This window comes from Rhodnius prolixus, unplaced genomic scaffold (assembly GCF_049639745.1).
Source record: "Rhodnius prolixus isolate KJV_2025 unplaced genomic scaffold, Rpr scaffold_2, whole genome shotgun sequence".
NCBI lineage: Eukaryota > Metazoa > Arthropoda > Insecta > Hemiptera > Reduviidae > Rhodnius > Rhodnius prolixus.
This window is the reverse complement of record NW_027411592.1, coordinates 39,572,037-39,591,379: the sequence shown is the minus strand read 5'-3', so window position 1 is coordinate 39,591,379 and position 19,343 is coordinate 39,572,037. Positions and strand designations below refer to the sequence as shown.

At 33.2% G+C, this 19,343-nt stretch overlaps 1 protein-coding gene across 15 annotated transcripts in view; it reads left to right on the top strand.

Annotated features, from left to right (window-relative positions):
• DIP2 (disco-interacting protein 2) overlaps nucleotides 1-19,343 on the top strand; it is a 617,293-nt gene that overhangs the window by 538,367 nt on the left and 59,583 nt on the right. For 8 of the 15 annotated variants that reach the window (XM_074119213.1, XM_074119212.1, XM_074119204.1 and 5 more), the window contains exon 3: nucleotides 9,325-9,423. The exons of the other annotated variants lie outside the window; for them this stretch is intronic. In XM_074119213.1, coding sequence (XP_073975314.1) covers nucleotides 9,325-9,423 — 99 coding nt within the window. The remainder of the gene's footprint in view (nucleotides 1-9,324; nucleotides 9,424-19,343) is intronic. 15 annotated transcript variants of the gene reach the window in all.

Genomic DNA, 19,343 nt, shown 5'->3' with positions numbered 1-19,343 from the left:
GTAATTATCAGTATTTTGATGATTATATACAGGCCACAAGAACATAACGGAAATTGGCAGTATGAAAGAATTCCATGTAAAAGTTTAATTTAGCAAAGAAATGTAAATAAAATTTTCAAAATGTTTTCGAAAGTGACATTTAAATTTGCCATCAATTCTCCTCGAAGAAACATTACGAAAATTGCTTTTAGTTTTAATTATTTTAGCGAGACAAGAAATGGAGGACACCATTAAAGGATCCCCCACCTGTTAGAATTTTCGTTCTCATTTAAAGTAAAGATCTGTCTTACAGAAATAATTGTAATAATTCAGTAGGAAGTAATTTCTATTCTTCAACTGATTATAACTCAAATCTAAATTAATTTGTATCTCTCACGTAAAGAAATAATCTTGTGCAGACACTTTCACGACTTACTTCACCGCCATTTGCAAACTTTCAACTTGGAATATTCAAATAAAGTTTAAACAAATTTAGTTCTTCTATCCTTAGATTTTTTTTTAAAAAAAATCTTAGAAAGATTGTACAAATGGAATTAATAGATACCTGCGTGCACGTGGTACTCGTACATTGGAGTTTTGACAAAAAAATCAGTTGTCACTAAAAGTCCCAGAAGGTTCACTAAAGAAAGATTCAGAAAAGTTGTCCTTGTGGTTGTTGAACTTTATAAAGTAAGGAGATCTGAAAATTATATTGAAATGGTACTTTAGAGAGAGGAATAAATTCACATTCTCTTTTAGGCTCAGCGGATCTTAAGGGAAAGTTCATCACTGGTTAGAATGCTGCCTGAATTTCATACCTTTTGGTCTCCTGAGAGCAGTATCCCTTGTTAAAGAGGTAGTGGTTGCTTTATGACCTTCATTTGGGGCAAATAGCAGAAGACTTTACAGGTTTCCACACTTGGGTATACCCAATAACACACTAGTTTTTTCTTTTTGTGTGCCCACACTAACGCTAAACAATCTTTTAATAGATTTCAACAACTTGTTTTACGAACTATTAGGTTTTTATTTCCATTGGACAGTGTTGCTAGCGTAACTGTTGAAAATGGGAAACTGCTAGTGAAGCGAGCGTAGTAAAAACTTCATTACAAAAGCAAGCTACCCTGAAATGAAGTGTGGTGAAAGAAATCACTTACTTCTATTGGAAGTATAAACCATTACTTTATAAGAGCGGCCATATAATCCGCAGTTTCCTAGCTGCAATGCTGTCTTGTATCTCTATTGGTTTTTAAAATTCTGAACACTTTCAGGGCTAAAGGTTATAGATTACTTTGATAGTAGAAGAGAAAGAGAGTGGTTTGGATAATGTGCTGGAGAAGTGACGTATAAGAGCTACATGCATTATTCAGTGCCGAGGACAAACACAGTGCTGTCCTCTATATCCCTGCGAACTGTTCAAACTGGCTAGCCTCTAGCATAGATTTATATTTGTGCTTTCTATCCAATTTACCATCAAATTAAACCTTTATGTGTCTACCTAGATTTAACTAGTTTTATTAGCACATTTTCTTTATACATTTTTTAGACTATTGATTTTATTTGTATTTGTTGGCAATGGATGAAATCTTTTTGGAAGATTTTCTAAGTTTCGGGCAACTATTTATTCCCATGATTAAAGTACATTGTTTTCTGTGTGTAATATGTTTACTGCCCGATGCTTACGTAAACTGGTTAGTAAATAAGTGTGACTTAAGTATCAATTGTAAGTTATTCATAATGAAGGTTTAAAAATTCACTAATCAATTCAAGTTAGTTGCAGCAGCAAACATGATGCTCACAGATAACTAAATCCTCTATAGAAAGGTTCCTGATGAAGGGTATCCAAAGAAGTAGGTAAATCATTAAGAAATTAGTCTAGAAAGAAGATTTTCTCTGGCCATAATTTAAGACTTAAAATTATTTTTCCCACTGAAACCATCTTTTCTGATTTCACGTGCTAGTGCTGTAAGTATTATTGTCTTTTCTAATCTAATATGGCCTGGGAAGGAATTAAATAAGCACTGAGGCCTTAAGTTGGCCCATTTTGCCGTAAAAAAAAAATCAGTTCACATCAAACCTGCATCATTTAAGAACGCCACGCAGAGGCGTGTACGATCTTCAACTGCCAGTTCGGCTCAATTCTGCTGGCATCAAACGTTAGTAATTGTTTGTGAGCAAAAATTCTCCCAGGGAATGGAATGAAATAACGCAGCTGGTGGATAATAGAACAACAATTCCGCAGTCAGACCCATTTTGTTACCAATGTAGGCAATGCTCTGTTACTGGGTCTTAACTCAGAGCGACATTCGTTCTGCCATGGAGGTTAGCTAACTGTTCCAATGAAGAGTATGCTTCCATGTGAGTTGTTTCTGTAGGCCCACAAGTTGTTTTTTTGTGGAAACCGCAAATTCGGGTTCGGAAAGTGCGCGAAGTGACGCCACATTAACACTTAGTCAAAATTTTGTTAATATAATACATTTAATCAACAGTCAGAGGCAAATTCGTTATCATATTTGTTTACGTATCTATGATTATGGTGAAAAACTTGACGTTCGCTGTATCCCCTCTTTTAGCAGAAGTAATGGAAATTTTAAAAAACAATAAGAAATGGTGAACTTTAAAGTAATCTCCTAAATTACTTAGTTTAGGTCAATTTTTCAAATGTTTCTAATCAAAAACGCGATAATACTTTTCTTCTAACTTAGCTTTGTTTTTGGAGAGGGGAACCTCTAAAAGCAGCAACACTGACTCATTCCTGCGTTTCCATTTATCACCATTGAATGGTCAACTTTTTGCCAGCAATAAAATATTAATTTTAATAATATTACAACATCTAACATTCTTACTTCTTCCAAGCATTATTTATGATGGTTCCAAATGTTCTAAAATGAATTATTATCAACTCAACTAAAAATTTTGAGCCTAGTTTAAGAATAGTTTAGCATTTATTAAGTATTTATGGCTATAATGACGTTTATATTACAAAAAGTTTGTGAATTAAGTAAGTAAATCTTTGAAAACTTCCGTGAAGTATACGTTGAACCCGGAAGTTCTCAAACTTTTACCGGAAGTGTGACTTAGTAAATCCTTCTAATAATAAAAACTTGTAAACTTTTAATTAGAATTGATGAATTAATCGGTTGATAGGTTGTTGTCGTAACAACAACTTTTTAATTAAAATAATACCTATTTCAGATTTGTGTTCTATTACATTCTAATTTTCAAATAATATCAACGAACAAACATGTTTTGTGTTGACCATAAAACTTCAAGTGAATTTGGAAAAAAGAAAATTAAGGTACAGAGGGAAGCTTAGAATTAATACAGTATTTCAACATGCTGAACGACTACTGTTGTATTGTAGACCAATCAAGCGAGATCTTCATTAAGATTTTAATATTTATACCTCATATTTGATATTTTTATTGCAATATGCGTTTCCGTTTAACATAGCAATACTTAATCTGAATACTTACTAATAATGCATTAATTCAGCCAATGAGATTATCACTTTATCCTTTTTTGTCTCTAAGGCGTGCGTTTCTTGTGAACGTATTCATCCTTACAATAATTACAAATTTAATTTTTCTAAACTAATTATTGTGTGCAGTTTTTTTTTGTTTACCCATTTCTAGCACTAATTATGAAATTTTCCTACTGTTTCTTCGCTTTTCCTGTAACGTTCCATTTATCCAATGTATTACTTTCTGTTTTTCTTTTTATTTTCAACATAATTAAGGTGACGGCATTAAGTTACTTTTTCTTTTTCTTCTGATTTAATACAATTGTCAAAGAAACCCTGGTGCTGGATCAGCAGTTGTGTGTGTGTTCTAATTCAATTTTTTTTTTCTTTTTTTTTCATTTCTGTTTTTTCACATCATCTCTTTGTGTGGGACAGAGCACCATCTTCTGGATGGATACCTGTTGGTTAATTAATTTTAATTAGGTAATGTTTTGTTTTTATTAAAACTTTTTCTTGCTTTTGATCTGCCATCTATATTTCTGTTCTTAGTTAAATTTAGTTTTTATTTCTGGTTCTGACTAGTCATTATTTTTAGTTTAACATTTTGGTCGAGTGTTCGCTTTATTATTATCACATTTTGGAAATAGTGAAAAAAAATAATCAAAATAGCAACAATATTTGTTCAAATCATATTATACGAGTAATAACGGCATTCAAAACGCATTAATATCTCCCAGTATTTCTCCAAAATAAAAAATATTTTCATGTTTTGTTCATTTATCATCACCATTGATCGATTTTAAATTACAATCTTTCGTGTTCCCTCTTGATCTCCTAATTATATCGAGTTTAAAAAAATGTTTTTTCTAAAAAAAAATTGCTCCCGAAACTAAGGATCAACAAATCTGGGCACACCATTGCAACTTTCCTAATATGAATGTGATAAAACATCAAAAATATTAATTTATAAACTCTTATTAAATTAGTTTTCAAGATTTTAAACTATCATTGCCGACTATATTTGCTGGTCGATAAAAGTCTCACAAACTACCTCCCAATGTTCTTAGTATAAATGGAAGTTCTAGGACGGTCTATCCCAGGTACACAAATCTAGCTAATCGCAGATCTTCTCCAAGTGGTTTACGAAATTATTCCTCGCCTGAGAGGGAGTTTATCTGTACAAGGCAGAAACTATTATGTTAGTCCCTAATAGATGCAATCACTCCGCCGGGGATAATCCATTTAGCTGGATTACAGCTGCACTATTTACCTCCTCTATCCATTAATACGCTCTCCTTTGAACGTGTAAATTTATTTTTATCTATATTAATTAAAATAAATAATTAATTTAGTTAATTTGGAAAATGAAGCGAACTCCTCTTTTCCCGTAATATTCTATTTTTTCTTTTTTACGGAACTGGTTTCGAACACAAAAGTATCATTTCGTTGCCATCCCGGGTCTCTCTCATAGGCATACTATTTTCATAGTTCTACATGATAAAAATTATACTTACATTACAAATGAAAGCAATACCTTTTTATGTAGTTTTCACACATACGAGGTCTGCAAATTAAATAATGAGACTGATTTTTTTAAATTGTTTTATTCAAAAAGAATTACAATTCTATATTGTCACCTTCAAAATAACTTCCTTCTGAAGCTACACAGCGCTGGAGACGTTTCTTCCACCCCTCATAGCAGTGCTCGAACTCCGATACTGGAATAGCCTTCAGCTGGTCGGTTACAGCCGTTTGAATGTTTTCGACTGTCCCAAAATGAGTTCCCTTAAGGTGATTCTTCAACTTCGGGAAAAGAAAAATGTCACAAGGACTCCAAGTCAGGCGAATAAGGAGGCTGAGGAGCCACAGGAATGTTTTTACCGGCCAAAAACTCGTTTATTGAAATTGCTGTGTGACAAGGAGCATTATCGTGATGCAACACCCACTTGTTCTTGATGTTTGGTTTCACACGAATGACCCTTTTTCGAAGTTTTTCAAGAACCTCTCGGAAAAAGTGTTGATTGACCGGTCGGCCTTGAGGTAGAAACTCTTTGTGGACGATTCCGTGGATATCGGAAAAACAAATTAGCATGCTCCTTGTCACACAGCAATTTCAATAAACGAGTTTTTGACCAGTAAAAACATTCCTGTGGCTCCTCAGCCTCCTTATTCGCCTGACTTGAGTCCTTGTGACTTTTTTCTCTTCCCGAAGTTGAAAAATCATCTCAAGGGAACTCAGAAAACATTCAAACGGCTGTAACCGACCAGCTAAAGGCTATTCCAGTATCGGAGTTCGAGCACTGCTATGAGGAGTGGAAGAAACGTCTCCAGCGCTGTGTGGCTTCAGAAGGAAGTTATTTTGATGGTGACAATATAGAATTGTAATTCTTTTTGAATAAAAAAAAATTTAAAAATCAGTCTCATTATTTAATTTACAGACCTCGTACATCCAAATTTAGGTTACTCTAGCAATCATTTTTCTAAAAGTCCAAACAAAATGGAGTAATCATTTATTATATTATAATCTCTTTAACAAAAACTTACAGTTTAAAATGTTAAGTATAAGGGTTGATTAAACGCCAAAAGGTACACAAATCAGCAAGTACCCAACATTTCATTAATACTTCATTAATATTTAAGTAATTCTACTGCATTAATTTTCATTAATATTTTTTTGAATTTATTAGATGTTTCACAGACCCTTATGCTGGCCATTTTAATCTACAAAATATTTGTTCAAGTAGAACACCATTTAACTTAGATTGACTGTAATATCTAATCAACAAACTATTAATCACAGGTTAAAAAGAAAAACTTTATTAAAAAAAATAAAAAAAAAATATGAGGCTAGAAAATTCAAAAACTTTTTTAAAAAAATGCTTACACCAACATTCATCAATGATTTCATTTATTTATTTTTATTTTTAAATAAAAATCGTCGGTTTAAGTTCATTCTTCGATTAAAGTAATTGTTATTTTATGTAGTAGTCAAACGTTTATAATAATAGGTAATAATTAATCTGGCTTTATCGCAAATAATATAGTTTTCTTCAATTACATTCTCAATCTAGGTCTTCCCACAGTATTATATATTTGGAATATAAGATAAATAAGATATGCATATTTTTATGACAGCTAACATAATTATTCCAGTATTTTACTATAAGTAAAATTAGAGGGACTACATTAAATTACAATTGAGAAATGAATAATTATTGTTGAATAATTTACTTGATATTACCTACGCGTTATTTGTGCTCACAAATACTTCGGAAAGACGAATTCTAGACTGAAATATTGTTTTAAATCCGTGATTCAAATTTAAATAGTAGCCGACTCTACTTAGTCTTTTTCTACTTTAACGTGCATGTACATACTCGTACATACATGTGACTACTCAGAATAAATAGCATAATAAAGATAAATCAGAAGAATAATTTGGAATAAAGCTAAAATAAAGTACCTATTTAATTATGAAGATATAATATAAATTTTATCATAATTAGAACAAAAAAATAAAATATTATGAATGAACAAAGGGAAGGGATTAGCTATGCGGTTAGCGTATTGGATTCCCACGTGGAGGTTCCGGGTTCGAATCCAGCTGCAGACCCTTAGATTTTCTCTTTCTAAGAGCTTCTTACAGCTCACTGTCCGGGTGATGGACAGAGTTGTCTGTAACGAGAGAACACTGTCCGGAGGCCGGCAGTGCACTGAAAAAAGCTCCGGGCGCCAATAACCTTAGATGTTGAAGCGATTTAAATCATAAAAAAAAGAAAAAGAAAATGAATGAACTGGCCAGCATAAGGGTCTGTGAAACATCTAATAAATTCAAAAAAATATTAATGAAAATTAATGCAGTAGAATTACTTAAATATTAATGAAGTATTAATGAAATGTTGGGTACTTGCTGATTTGTGTACCTTTTGGCGTTTAATCAACCCTTATACTTAACATTTTAAACTGTAAGTTTTTGTTAAAGAGATTTTTGTACCTTTTGGATAGATTTTCCTTTTTGTATGATCTGCTTTACAGATTTTATTAAAATTGGGAATAATAAATTTTAATTGTATCATTATAACCTGAAAAGGTGTTAAGTCGGAGTTACTACCACTGGAGAGATCTTTTTAAAGAATGATTATAGTTGCGGTCCCCAAACCATCCTCAATAACAATTTTTTTGAGAAAGCATTTTGAATAAAATAGGAAGGTATTTGTACGTAAATAGCAAAATTAAACTGCGATTTCAGTTCTTCCCTTTAAGAGAAGTAAGAAAAATAAACTGCGATTACAGTACTTCTCCCTAAAAGGCAAAGAGGCAAAGATTTTGAATCGAACGACAATTCATTCATGTAAATCGGTTCACTCATTGATAATTTTAACGATTGCAGTACTTCCTCTTAGTACGTGTAAGAGCATGATGGCACTTCACAGCCACGTAGAGGAGCTTTGATCACTTCTTCATGCTAAATTTTATCAAAATCGGACTAAGCGTTATAGAAATATTGGTAATAATAGTTTTAGAAAGGGCCTTACCTGGGTGGGGCAAACTCCCCTCCTTATGAGGCACAGCGTCGAGACTTTTAAAGTTCAAATCTGTACAAAATTTCGATTCGAATGACACTTCATTCATGAAAATCGGTTCACGTTTCGATAATTTGAAACAATTGCTATACTTCCCCTTAACAAGTGTAAGAGCAGATCGTCGTTTTAATGTTACGTAGGGGAGCCCTAACCCTGTCATCCTACCAAATTTTATCAAAATCGGGCTAAGATTTACAGAGTAATTAATGATAATAATTTTGGAGGGGGCCTTACATAAAAGGGGCTAACTCCTCTCCCATTCCATGTACAGCGTCGAGACCCCCAAAAGGCACATCTACATAAAATTCCGAATCGAATGATACCTCATTCATGAAAATCGGTTCACGCGTTTAGGCGCTACGTTGTTTACAAAAAAGGTAACAACAACAAGAAGAACAAGAACAAGAACAAGAACAATTTTTGAAAATGCCGTTTTTGCTCATTTTCAGCATCTTTTTTCTCAAAATCTATCAAATCTAGGTTGTTGCAAAAAAATTACAGTCATAAAGGAGGATTTGCCCTATATTATGAAGAAAATTTGGGAATTTTATCTTTTATAGAAAAAGAGAAAAAAATTGTCAAAGTTGGGTGTTTTTCAACGTTACGCTTTTTCGTGCAGTTTTTGATGATCAACCCTTATACAACTGTCCTACCGGACAGTTTTAATAATAAGACAGGAAAACAACAAACTCACAAGGGGCGTGTTTTATGGCCTCAGCCGTGAAATTTAGTCATAATGGTTGAAACAAAATGGTCAACTAGTTATAAAATACTTCCCCAGGAGGGGAAATTTTGGATGGTCGCCAGTTTCCAGCAATAAAATTGGCTTCCAAAATCCATTCATATCGATTTTATTATTGCTATAAAACTAATTTCAAATAAATTGAAAAGTTTCATGACATAGTAATTAAAGTGCAAAATTTAATGACAAAGTTGTTAACAAAATTGTTGCTATAATATGAAGTTTAATTTAACTTTATTTAATTTTGAACGAAAGCATCTCCTCCATTAGGTTAATGGTTTGGTTAGACTGTGGACTATATTCAAGTTTAGGAATTGGTTATTATTGTTGTTTTGATGGGCGACTTACCTTGTATTAGTTGGTCTAAATCCTCTTTCATCGTTAATCCCACCCTTCCCCCTCTCCAGAAGGTAAGCTAGGTTTTTTTTTTTTTTTTTTAATTTTTCCTTGATTTGTCACAACTCTTTCTACGTCGAGTGTTGAGAGCTTGCCAGCATTAATATGGTTTTGTTTTTTTCTCGTTTCCGTTTAATTATTTGGTTTTTTATGGGGAATAGCCCGATCTGGACATGGCGCTTCAAGTCCGAGTGCCAGAGCTAAACGAAGAACAACAAATCGAAGCCGTCTTACCAGAAACGAAAGCAGATATCATTCAGGTTAGTGTTTACATTTTATTGTTTTATTTTTAACGAGACATCTTGGGAGAGAAGAGATGAATTCTCTTCTTCCTTCTTCGTTGATTTTTCTCCTTCCAAGATTTTCTGAAACCTTGTAACACCTTATTATGTTACAGAACCTTCATCTTATGACGATAGATAAAGAGAGTAATCGTACTTCGAATAAACCTAGAGGCTTCATCAAAAAATAGAGGTCTACCTGCAAGACTTACAAATGTGAAACAATCTATCTTATTAAATTCTTTACCACATTCAGATTTGGAGTTTTGGGGAGCGGTTTAACTAACATGTGATTCTTTAATAATATTAATCAGCAAGAGAAAAGTTACATACCCTAAATCTTATTTAATGAACCTATAATTAAACTTTCATAATTTTGATAAATCCAATGAAATGCTAATGTGATCCAGGTAACTAAGTTTAACTTCGTGAACTTCAAATATAAAAAAGCAAATTTTATTTATCTATATAGCTATGAAAGAAGACTTAGATACGATCGTTATATAGATATCTATTAGGTTACTTTTCTCGACTGGCGCATTTCTCAAATTCTTGAACTGCCAATAAAATAATTACTAACTATATGACACTGTTAGCTTCACAAGTCACTGAATGAGGGAATGATCTTCCTCTGTGGGCAAAATGCCCTTGTTTGTTTGGTGTGATAATTCAACTGTAGTCAGGCTGTAAATGTTTATCGAAAATACCTTTACAGTTACGAGAAGGAGAATTGAGTTTATGTAAGAACGACTATAGACTATTTTTGGCAAAATGCTGTCGTTCTCTATAACCTGCATCTTTAGTAAAACTTGATTCCATTCCTTTTTTAAAGTATTTCCTCCAGGTAGGGTAATTTTAATTGAATCATATAATATGAGTCACTTTTTGAGTTTATTAGCTCTTTATAAGTAGTTGGTGTCTTTTCACACATATTATAGTCAAATTATATTAGTTTACCATTAAGTCTTGGTAATAAATAACAACCGAAACCTGTCGATCTCTAAGATAATGAAGCAAGATCTGGCTACCAAATTATCTGATTTTTTCTAGCAGTTCGGAATTATTCATTAATCATTGTAAATGGCAGTTCTTACTTTCCTGATGGGTCTTAAAATAAATACTATATCACTACCTTTGATTTAATAATTTTACACAATAAACTGTGGCAGAAATTGTACTTTTATTTCATTATGAACAATTTGAGCGATTCATAAATGCTAATATTTTATTTTTATTCAATTTTCTGCCAACTGATATAAAAATAAGGCACCATTTGTGAAACTAACAAAGAAGACTTTTGCTTTGATTGGTTGTAGTCGTCTTTAGAAATGGGAGCTCCATTCATTTATGTATAGTACAAACTCTGACAGTAATATACATACGAGTATAATATACACCGGACAGAACTAGCAATACCTTTACATTGAATAGATTGCCTTCTTTTTGAAGGAATTACTTATGTATATGACTATATTTCATTCATATTCACATAAGTTCATAGAAAATGAAGAGAAACTCGATACATTATCTAACTTTTGAGAAATATTATACAAATTCAATTTCTCTTTATTACTTTACTTTTAAAACATGTTGTATTCGAACAGTTTATCAATTCAGAACCTTACTTACCTTCTACGGTCTCTTATTCTGCCGGCTAGGAGAAGATGCTGCGATCTTCCAAGTCCTTAGTGAGTGCGTTGCTTGGTGCAGTGGGCAGCATAAACGCTGAAAGTTCAAATTCCATATTTTAATGGGGGTGCCAACATGAAACCTGGAACAAACTTTCGGATAGAACCAACTGCAACTAACTTATCCTTTGCAGAATCGATTTTTTAGTGTTTTTTTTTTCTCTTTCAAAAACGACTCCTGCTCATTTTCTCAGAGAAATCCTTCATAAGGCAGTACTGAGGAAGAAGTGGAATAAGCTTTCAACTACAGAGTCACCTGTGTAATTCAAAAATAAAAATTACATTTGTAAATAAAATTAGTAATTTGAGGAAAACCTATCCAGTTCAAATTCCATTTTACTTAGTGAAAAATGTTTATTTATTTTTTTTGTTTTTAGCAATTTCTCAGATAAAATAGTTTTAACGAAAAAATTTAAGTAAAATATGTCAAGTTAATGTCCCACAAGTCATTTCTCAAGTCATTTTTTCCAATACTCAGATCATCTTGCATGTTAAATAAAATTATAATTCAGTGAAATCCACTCCCCGTCATGTTTAGTCTAGTAATGTCGAGTAGTAAACTCGAAGAGAAAGAAGCAAGCAATATCAAGGAAGATAAGTTCTTTCAAATGTAAGTTATTGATTTATTTGATTAATCCGAAGTAGTGCGCATATTTATTGTCTCTCTGACCGGACCTTAATCCATCACCAGAGATTGATTAATCTGTTAGTATAGAGATTTCGACTTCACTTATTTCACAGTATTGCACTAAACTTGCTTTAGTCAGTAATTTATCAAAAAGTTGAAACCATATTTTGGTAAGTTATAGATCTTTATGTGCATATACGAGGGTCGTTTGAAAAGTCCGTGCAAAAATAAAAACTACTTAATTTTTTGGGGTAAACCTTTTTAATTTTTCAACATAGTCTCCTTTTAGGCTTATACACTTCGTCCAACGCTGCTCTAGTTTGTTGATCCCTTCCGAATAATAGGATTTGTCCAAGTCTGAAAAATAGCCATTCGTTTCTGCAATCACCTCCTCGTTTGAATAAAATATTTTTGCCGCCAGCCATTTCTTCATATTGGGGAAGAAATAGTAGTCCGAGGGAGGAAAGTCTGGAGAATAGGGGGGATGCGAAACGAGTTGGAACCCTATTTCCATTAATTTTGCGACCACAACTGCTGAGGTGTGAGCTGGTGCGTTGTCGTGATGGAAAAGGACTTTTTTGTGGGCCAATCGTGGGCGTTTTTCTTGCAGCTCGGTTTTCAAACGGTCCAATAACGATGAATAATATGCACCTGTAATAGTTTTACCCTTTTCCAGATAGTCGATGAGGATTATTCCTTGCGAATCCCAAAAGACAGTCGCCATAATCTTTCCGGCCGAAGGAACGGTCTTCGCCTTTTTTGGCGCAGATTCCCCCTCGGTAACCCATTGTTTAGATTGTTCTTTGGTCTCAAGAGTGTAGTGATGTATCCATGTTTCATCCACAGTGACGAAACGACGCTTAAAGTCCTGCGGATTCTTCTGGAACAGCTGCAAACCGTACTTGCAACACTTCACACGATTTCGTTTTTGGTCAAGCGTGAGCAATCGCGGCACCCATCTTGCGGATAGCTTTGTCATGTCCAAATGTTGATGCAAAATATTATGTACCCGTTCATTCGAGATGCCCACAGCACTAGCAATCTCACGCACCTTCACTCTTCTGTCATCCATCACCATATCATGGATTTTATCAATGATTTCTGGAGTAGTAACCTCAACAGGGCGTCCAGAACGTTCAGCGTCACTTGTGCCCATATGGCCACTCCGAAAATTTTGAAACCACTTATAAACTGTTCTAATCGAAGGTGCAGAGTCACCATAATGTTTATCAAGCTTCTCTTTAGTCTCCTGAGGCGTTTTGCCTTTCATAAAGTAGTGTTTAATCAACACACGAAATTCTTTTCGTCCATTTTTTGAAAATCACTCAACTTCCTCGATTCAAACGAATGCCAAACACAAAGAAATAGACCGATCTGGCTGAAACTTGATGTGTGTTCTTCCAAGAGATGCTACTAACTAAACGTAACCTCGATACGCGCCAGTGGTGCTATCTCTCTGACTTTGCACGGACTTTTCAAACGACCCTCGTAAAAAAAAAAATTGTTGCAGTCTATAAGAAATAAGAACTCAAAAAAAAGGGACATAAGTAACGATAATTGTGGTAGAAAGACTTCGATTGCTTACTTTTTTATCCGCACCCACGGAAGTATTCAAAGGAATTATAAAGTTCGATTCTTAGTTCTTTTAGCGAAGAGAATTTATTCACAATAAGATATGTTGACAATAAGATATGAACATGTTGGCAAACATGTTCCATTCTCTATGAACCACATTTTTGACTCAAAACGGATTTACCAGCGAAAACTTAATTTTCAAAATCTGGCTCGATGGGGCAATAAATCGTCCCTTAAAACGAATAATGCATAAGAATAGTGCGTTATTCGTATACTTACAGGCAGACTATTATTAATTTTACAATAATTAGTACTGTTTGGTTGATTCTTGTTTATTTTAATGGCTTTCCATTATGGGTACCACTTATATACAATTGTATAAGTTAATTAGCCAAGATTTTATTATCATTTCTTACAAAGTTAATTATAGTCATTAAAATGGCGCAAACATGCTAAGTTAGATATTTATGGATAATAAAATGGATTTATCAACAATAAAGCCAGAATCAGTAATTATCATCCTTTAAAGACATTAACTGCTTTTTAACATTACTCTCCTAACCCAGCTCGTCTATTCGAGGCTGTTTGCGATGTGATATAGTTTGTACACTTTAACCTTCAAAATTTATATCGGCCATTATTTTAATTTGTGTATAGTTAATGAATACAGCAAAGTTTACTAAAGATTTCCCAGCATAACTAACATCGTGGACATTAACGTTAATGTTAATTTGTTTAATGTATTGCCTTAACTTTCCTTCAGTTTAACAGCGCCCAAACATAGTGTTCCATTTTGCCAATTTATTTATTTATTTAATTTTTTTGAATGGAGTAACTTAATTGAGAAAGGGAAGTTGGTAGCAGTGAAGTAGAAGCCGAGATCTCCCGAGTCGTTCTCGATAAAGTCAACTATAAATTTAGTTGTAAAAAGTAAGCAGACTATGTAATAGTGGAAATAGGTTTGAAAATAGTACGTAATTTTGATTATTTTTTTTTTTTACGTTTATTGTGCTACGATCAGCACATTAGCGCTATAAGTAACAATGGTACAATAGAGTAGTAAATGATAAGGTAACGAGTGGTAACACTCCAAAACATTATATGGTTAGTCAATCTCTTCACTTGAGAGGAGATCACGAGGCCACTGTCTTTTAAGACGCCTTGTCGGGTTGTCAGGAAGAGTTCTAGAAGAAAGATTTTGAGCTAGAGGATTTATATGAGATTGCAGGTTGAAGTGGAGTTTTCTGTATCTTATGTTACAAAAGGAATGTTAAGGTCAGTGTGTATAGTCAGGTTGGAGACATAAAACGGAGCGTGTACAATAGTTCGAAGTATTTTAGATTGTAGCGATTGAATCCTTTGGAGATTGGAGCGTTAGGTTTTACCCTACAGCTCTATTCCATACGCCCAGATGAGTTTCAAAATAGAAGTATAACTCAGTCTTTTGTTGTCCCGAGAGAGTTTAGATCTAACGTCTAAGAGTCTTTTAAGTAGTCGATAGCGTCTGTTTAGTTCTTTTCTTTTAAGTCTAGTGTGGGGGGCTTTATTAACTTAAGTATTAACTTAAATAAATAAATAAATAAATTTTATAGGAAAATAGAAATTTCAAAATTTGCAAGTGCTCCATCTTAAAATGCAGTGGTGACTGGTAGGGTGAAGGGACCAGTAATTGACTGCTTAAGAAAAAATTCGAGTTTAAGATAGAATAACTTCCGTTATTTTGGCTCCAGGTGTAGGTTGTAAAATTGTACCGCTCCAGTAGGATGTATTTTATTTTATTAATATTTTAAAAGCAGTAAATTCGATCTTTATGTCAACCAAAAATGATTTTTTTTGGAAGTATGTCAATGACCCAGTAATTGACATACCGAATTTTCGGTGGAACCAGTGTTTGACATGGGGTGGGACCAGTAATTGACATACAAATACATTCATGAAACGACATAAGGTATGCATTCAAAATCACTTTTAAATCTAAATAAATCACTTAAATCACCTAAATCACTTTTTCAATTGGATTTATAACAAAAATTAGTCTTATTCATAATTAATTACAATCAGTTTTTAAATAGGCAAACCTAAATAATCTAATATTTTTTCAACCTTACCCTTTTTTATGCAGCTTTTGACGATCAACCCTTACACAACTGTACTACCGGTAACATCACAAACATCACAAAGTCACCAACTCTCCACGTATGTTTGATTTCGCACCTGGTACTTCTCTTGAGGGAGCTTCATTTTTCCTCTGGCCGTTTTCTTTGCTGGAATTCTATGGTTTAGCCATTTCCTCCCTTTCTTCTTTGTCTTGTGGCTAGGACCCAAAACTGAGGGAGAATGAGAGATTTTCCAACTCCGATAAGTGGGCGTCGTTTTTATCAGTCACGTTGGCCTCGTGAAACTGTTCGGCGATCTCGACTATTCCAGTTTGTTGTTCATACATTGTTGTTCTCTACAGAATAATCATTCTGCATGCCCTCTTGAAATAAGGCGTACATTTGCTAATTCATTAATTTAAACATATTTTGTTGGAAGTTTTACTATTTATTTTATGTTGCCGATTTTTATCAGTGATTTTATTTTACAATGTATTGAATTTTTAATTATAATAAAATTTACCAACCTATCTTATCATTTTCCCAGGAAGTAAATCACTGGTCTCAAACAAAAAAGCTGTAGGACTAGTAATTGACATACATGTTAATTACTGGGCAGATTGCCGTTTCAAGGACCAGTGATTGACAGCCCCATTTTAATCCTCAATGCTTCTTATAATTAAAAAAAAAACTACATAAATGAAATCTACAAGTAATACTAATTATAACAGAACATTGATAACCACACGAATATATGAACAAATAAACGAAAAATAAGAAAAAAGGAAAATTATTTTCTTATCAATCCTCCTTAGCAAAGGCTTGTTTTTCCCTTGATTTTGAACTTTTAACACAAATAACCTTCCACTGATACCAAGGAACCTATCCAATAATTAATATTTTTCTGGAACTGCTGCCCAAAGGCTTCTCAATAACGAAATTGAAAGAATCACCACTAAAAACGGCTCATATCCCTTATAATACCAGTTTATTTCTGGTATGTCAATTACTGGTGCCCAGTCAATTACTGGTCCCTTCACCCTACTTGAAAAATGTAGATATTGTAGCTTATAAAACAAAATTTAGTTTTTTCTACTGTTATTACAAACATGGCAACATTATTACGATGAAGCATTATGAAGTCCTCTCGGATTTTAAATTTTCTATGAGGTTGGCCAGGCCTACGTCAAATTTTATACTCAAACAAAGACTGGATTGCACACACTGCACAAATCGAATGACTCCATTTTTGGAAATATCTTAAATTTAAGTGTCAAAGCACCTTCGTTCAGTCAAAGCTTTTTGTATTTATAATAAATTTCCCAAATAATAAAGATTAACATTATTAAACGACAGAATGTTTTGGCCATTAAATAATAAATAATTTATTTTAGAAGCCATTTTGATTAACTCCGTGCTGTAATGTAAATCGTTGCCATAATTCAACTCATTTTAACTGAATGGTAGCGGTAAATTTATTTGAATTTATATTATAAACGGAATTTTAAAAAACAATGGCCATTATTTCATCGCACATCACCAGTTTTTGTTTTGTGGAGTTAATCGAGTTGTTCAGGGAACGGCTAATATGAATTTTTATTAGTTGAATTATTTTAATAACTATTAAAATATGATAAAACTCTGCGGAAATATTATTTGTAAGCCAAACTTTGGCACACTCGAAGCAAACATCAGAATCGATTGGTAATAACCAATTTTAATCAGATGTGTTAATAAGACCAATTTTTGCCCATTTTCAACAACGTATTTCTCGAAATCTGTTTAATCTATGTTGTTGCAAAAAAATTACAGTTATAAAGGAGGGTTTGCCCTATATTTTAAAGAAAATTTGGGAATTTTATCTTTTATAGAAAAAGTGAAAAAAATTGTCAAAGTTGGGAGTTTTTCAACGTTACGCTTTTTCGTGCAGTTTTTGACGATCAACCCTTATACAACTGTCCTGCCGGACAGTTTTAATTAACGAAAAAGTATCTTTATTTGCCTTTAAAAACAAACGTATGAAAGCCAATTTTGAATTATAGTTCATAACCGTTGACCCAAACATTGGGTGTTCAAAACTAGAAACTTGTCTCAAGTTCATTAATGTGTAGAGAGAGGGCTAAATATTACTTCAAAATTTAAGTGATAATTGCAAATTGAATCAGTGGATTGTCAGTTAGAAAAAGTTTTCTTTGTCTGAACATTTGCAAGTATTTGAAGCACAATGAATTATTTTAATTTTAATTTCAATTTATACTCGTATTATGAGTATGGAGACATAAATTATGTTAGCATATAATTAAAGTAATTAAAGTGTAACTACGTTATGAATGGCATTTTTGGTCCAAATTAATTACTAAACTTTGTAAAGTGCCCGACATCTCATAAACTATACTGTTTTACCCAAAATTTATTGTATGCACCATAAATCAAAAGATGATATATGTAATTAACCAATATTTATATCCAATTTAGAACAAACTTTTTTTTGGATTTATAGCGCCGCACTAATTAGAGAGATAATTTCTACTTATAATTTGTTGATAAAGATGTGATAAGGCGATGATGATGATGTAATTTAGGACTATTTTTCTGTTGATAAGCCACATTTTAATTTAATAAAATTACTACTCATTACGTCATCTCACAGTTAAGATTTTCTACGATTGCAGTTACCAATATTATTTTTTTGATCGTGTTCTCGAGATTATGTAATTCTTTAATTCAGTACATGCATATTTGACTAACTGAATTCTGCAAAAAAGAAGGAATCTTCGAAATCTATATATTTTTCAGAAAATACAGCATTAGATTGGCATAAACAGAGTTAGGCTAAATTCCTCATGTTTCTAGGGATAAAAATGCACGTATAAGTAATAAACTGCATAGTCTATGAGGCGCTATGGTAGCCGAGGGGTTAGAGGCGAGACCTGTAAAACTAAAACTCGTATGTATTGTGTGTGGTACTGGGTTCGATTCCCGGTCTTAGGCCTTGGATTTTATTTATTGGTTAATAAAAGAAATTTACATTATGTTTGCTAGTTACCTCCGTCCACGACATTGGTGATTAGACTTAAAGTCCGCCTAAAAAAATAGGCAGTACTTTACTGTATTGTCTATGCCTTGTTATTCCTGACATTAAAGATTCCAAGTTAGTATTAGAGCTACGGTATATTGAATGGGTAACATTTTACTTTTCATAATAATTTTATTGAACCTAGATCAGAGGGGGATGTAAAGAGTGATTTGGAATTAGGTTCTATCAGAGGTAGACTGCACTTTGAAGAACTATGAAAACCTCGTTGGGCTACTCCTAGTAAAGACAGGACTTCTTTTCTTCTGCATTGGGTCTGAGGAAGGTGGATACTTTCGTGTATTCCCAAGCTGTAGCGGGACTAACACTAAACTGTGACCATTTACTTGGCAAAATACACCATATGGGTTTTATGGGGGATTATTTTTGTCTTTTTATGAATGCAAAACCTCTGATCACATTAGTTTCTTTATGTCAACTCATACCGATAATCTCAGAATGGGAATGAGTCCAAGAATAGGTCTCCGTGTAAGCATACTTTCTTTACTTAAAATAAGTCTGCGTACGAAGCCTACAGTATTTTCACATGGGTGGCTATAACGAGGAAAATGGAGAACAGCTGGTCAAATCAGGCGCAGTCTCTGATTGGTTGAATTAATGTAATGATAATGATAGTGGACAGCATATGGTTCAGGTTTAGCATGGAGTTGACCTCTAGAGTCCTTCGAGAAGGGGCAGTGGGAGAACAAGAAATGTTGGACTTTGGGTATTGGGGATATGATTCCTTAGGAACTGTCTTTAACCCAAAATAAATATACAGTTAATGTTTTGGAGGTTGTTTTTTATTTTATAAAGAAAAAAAAGTAAAAAGTACTTTA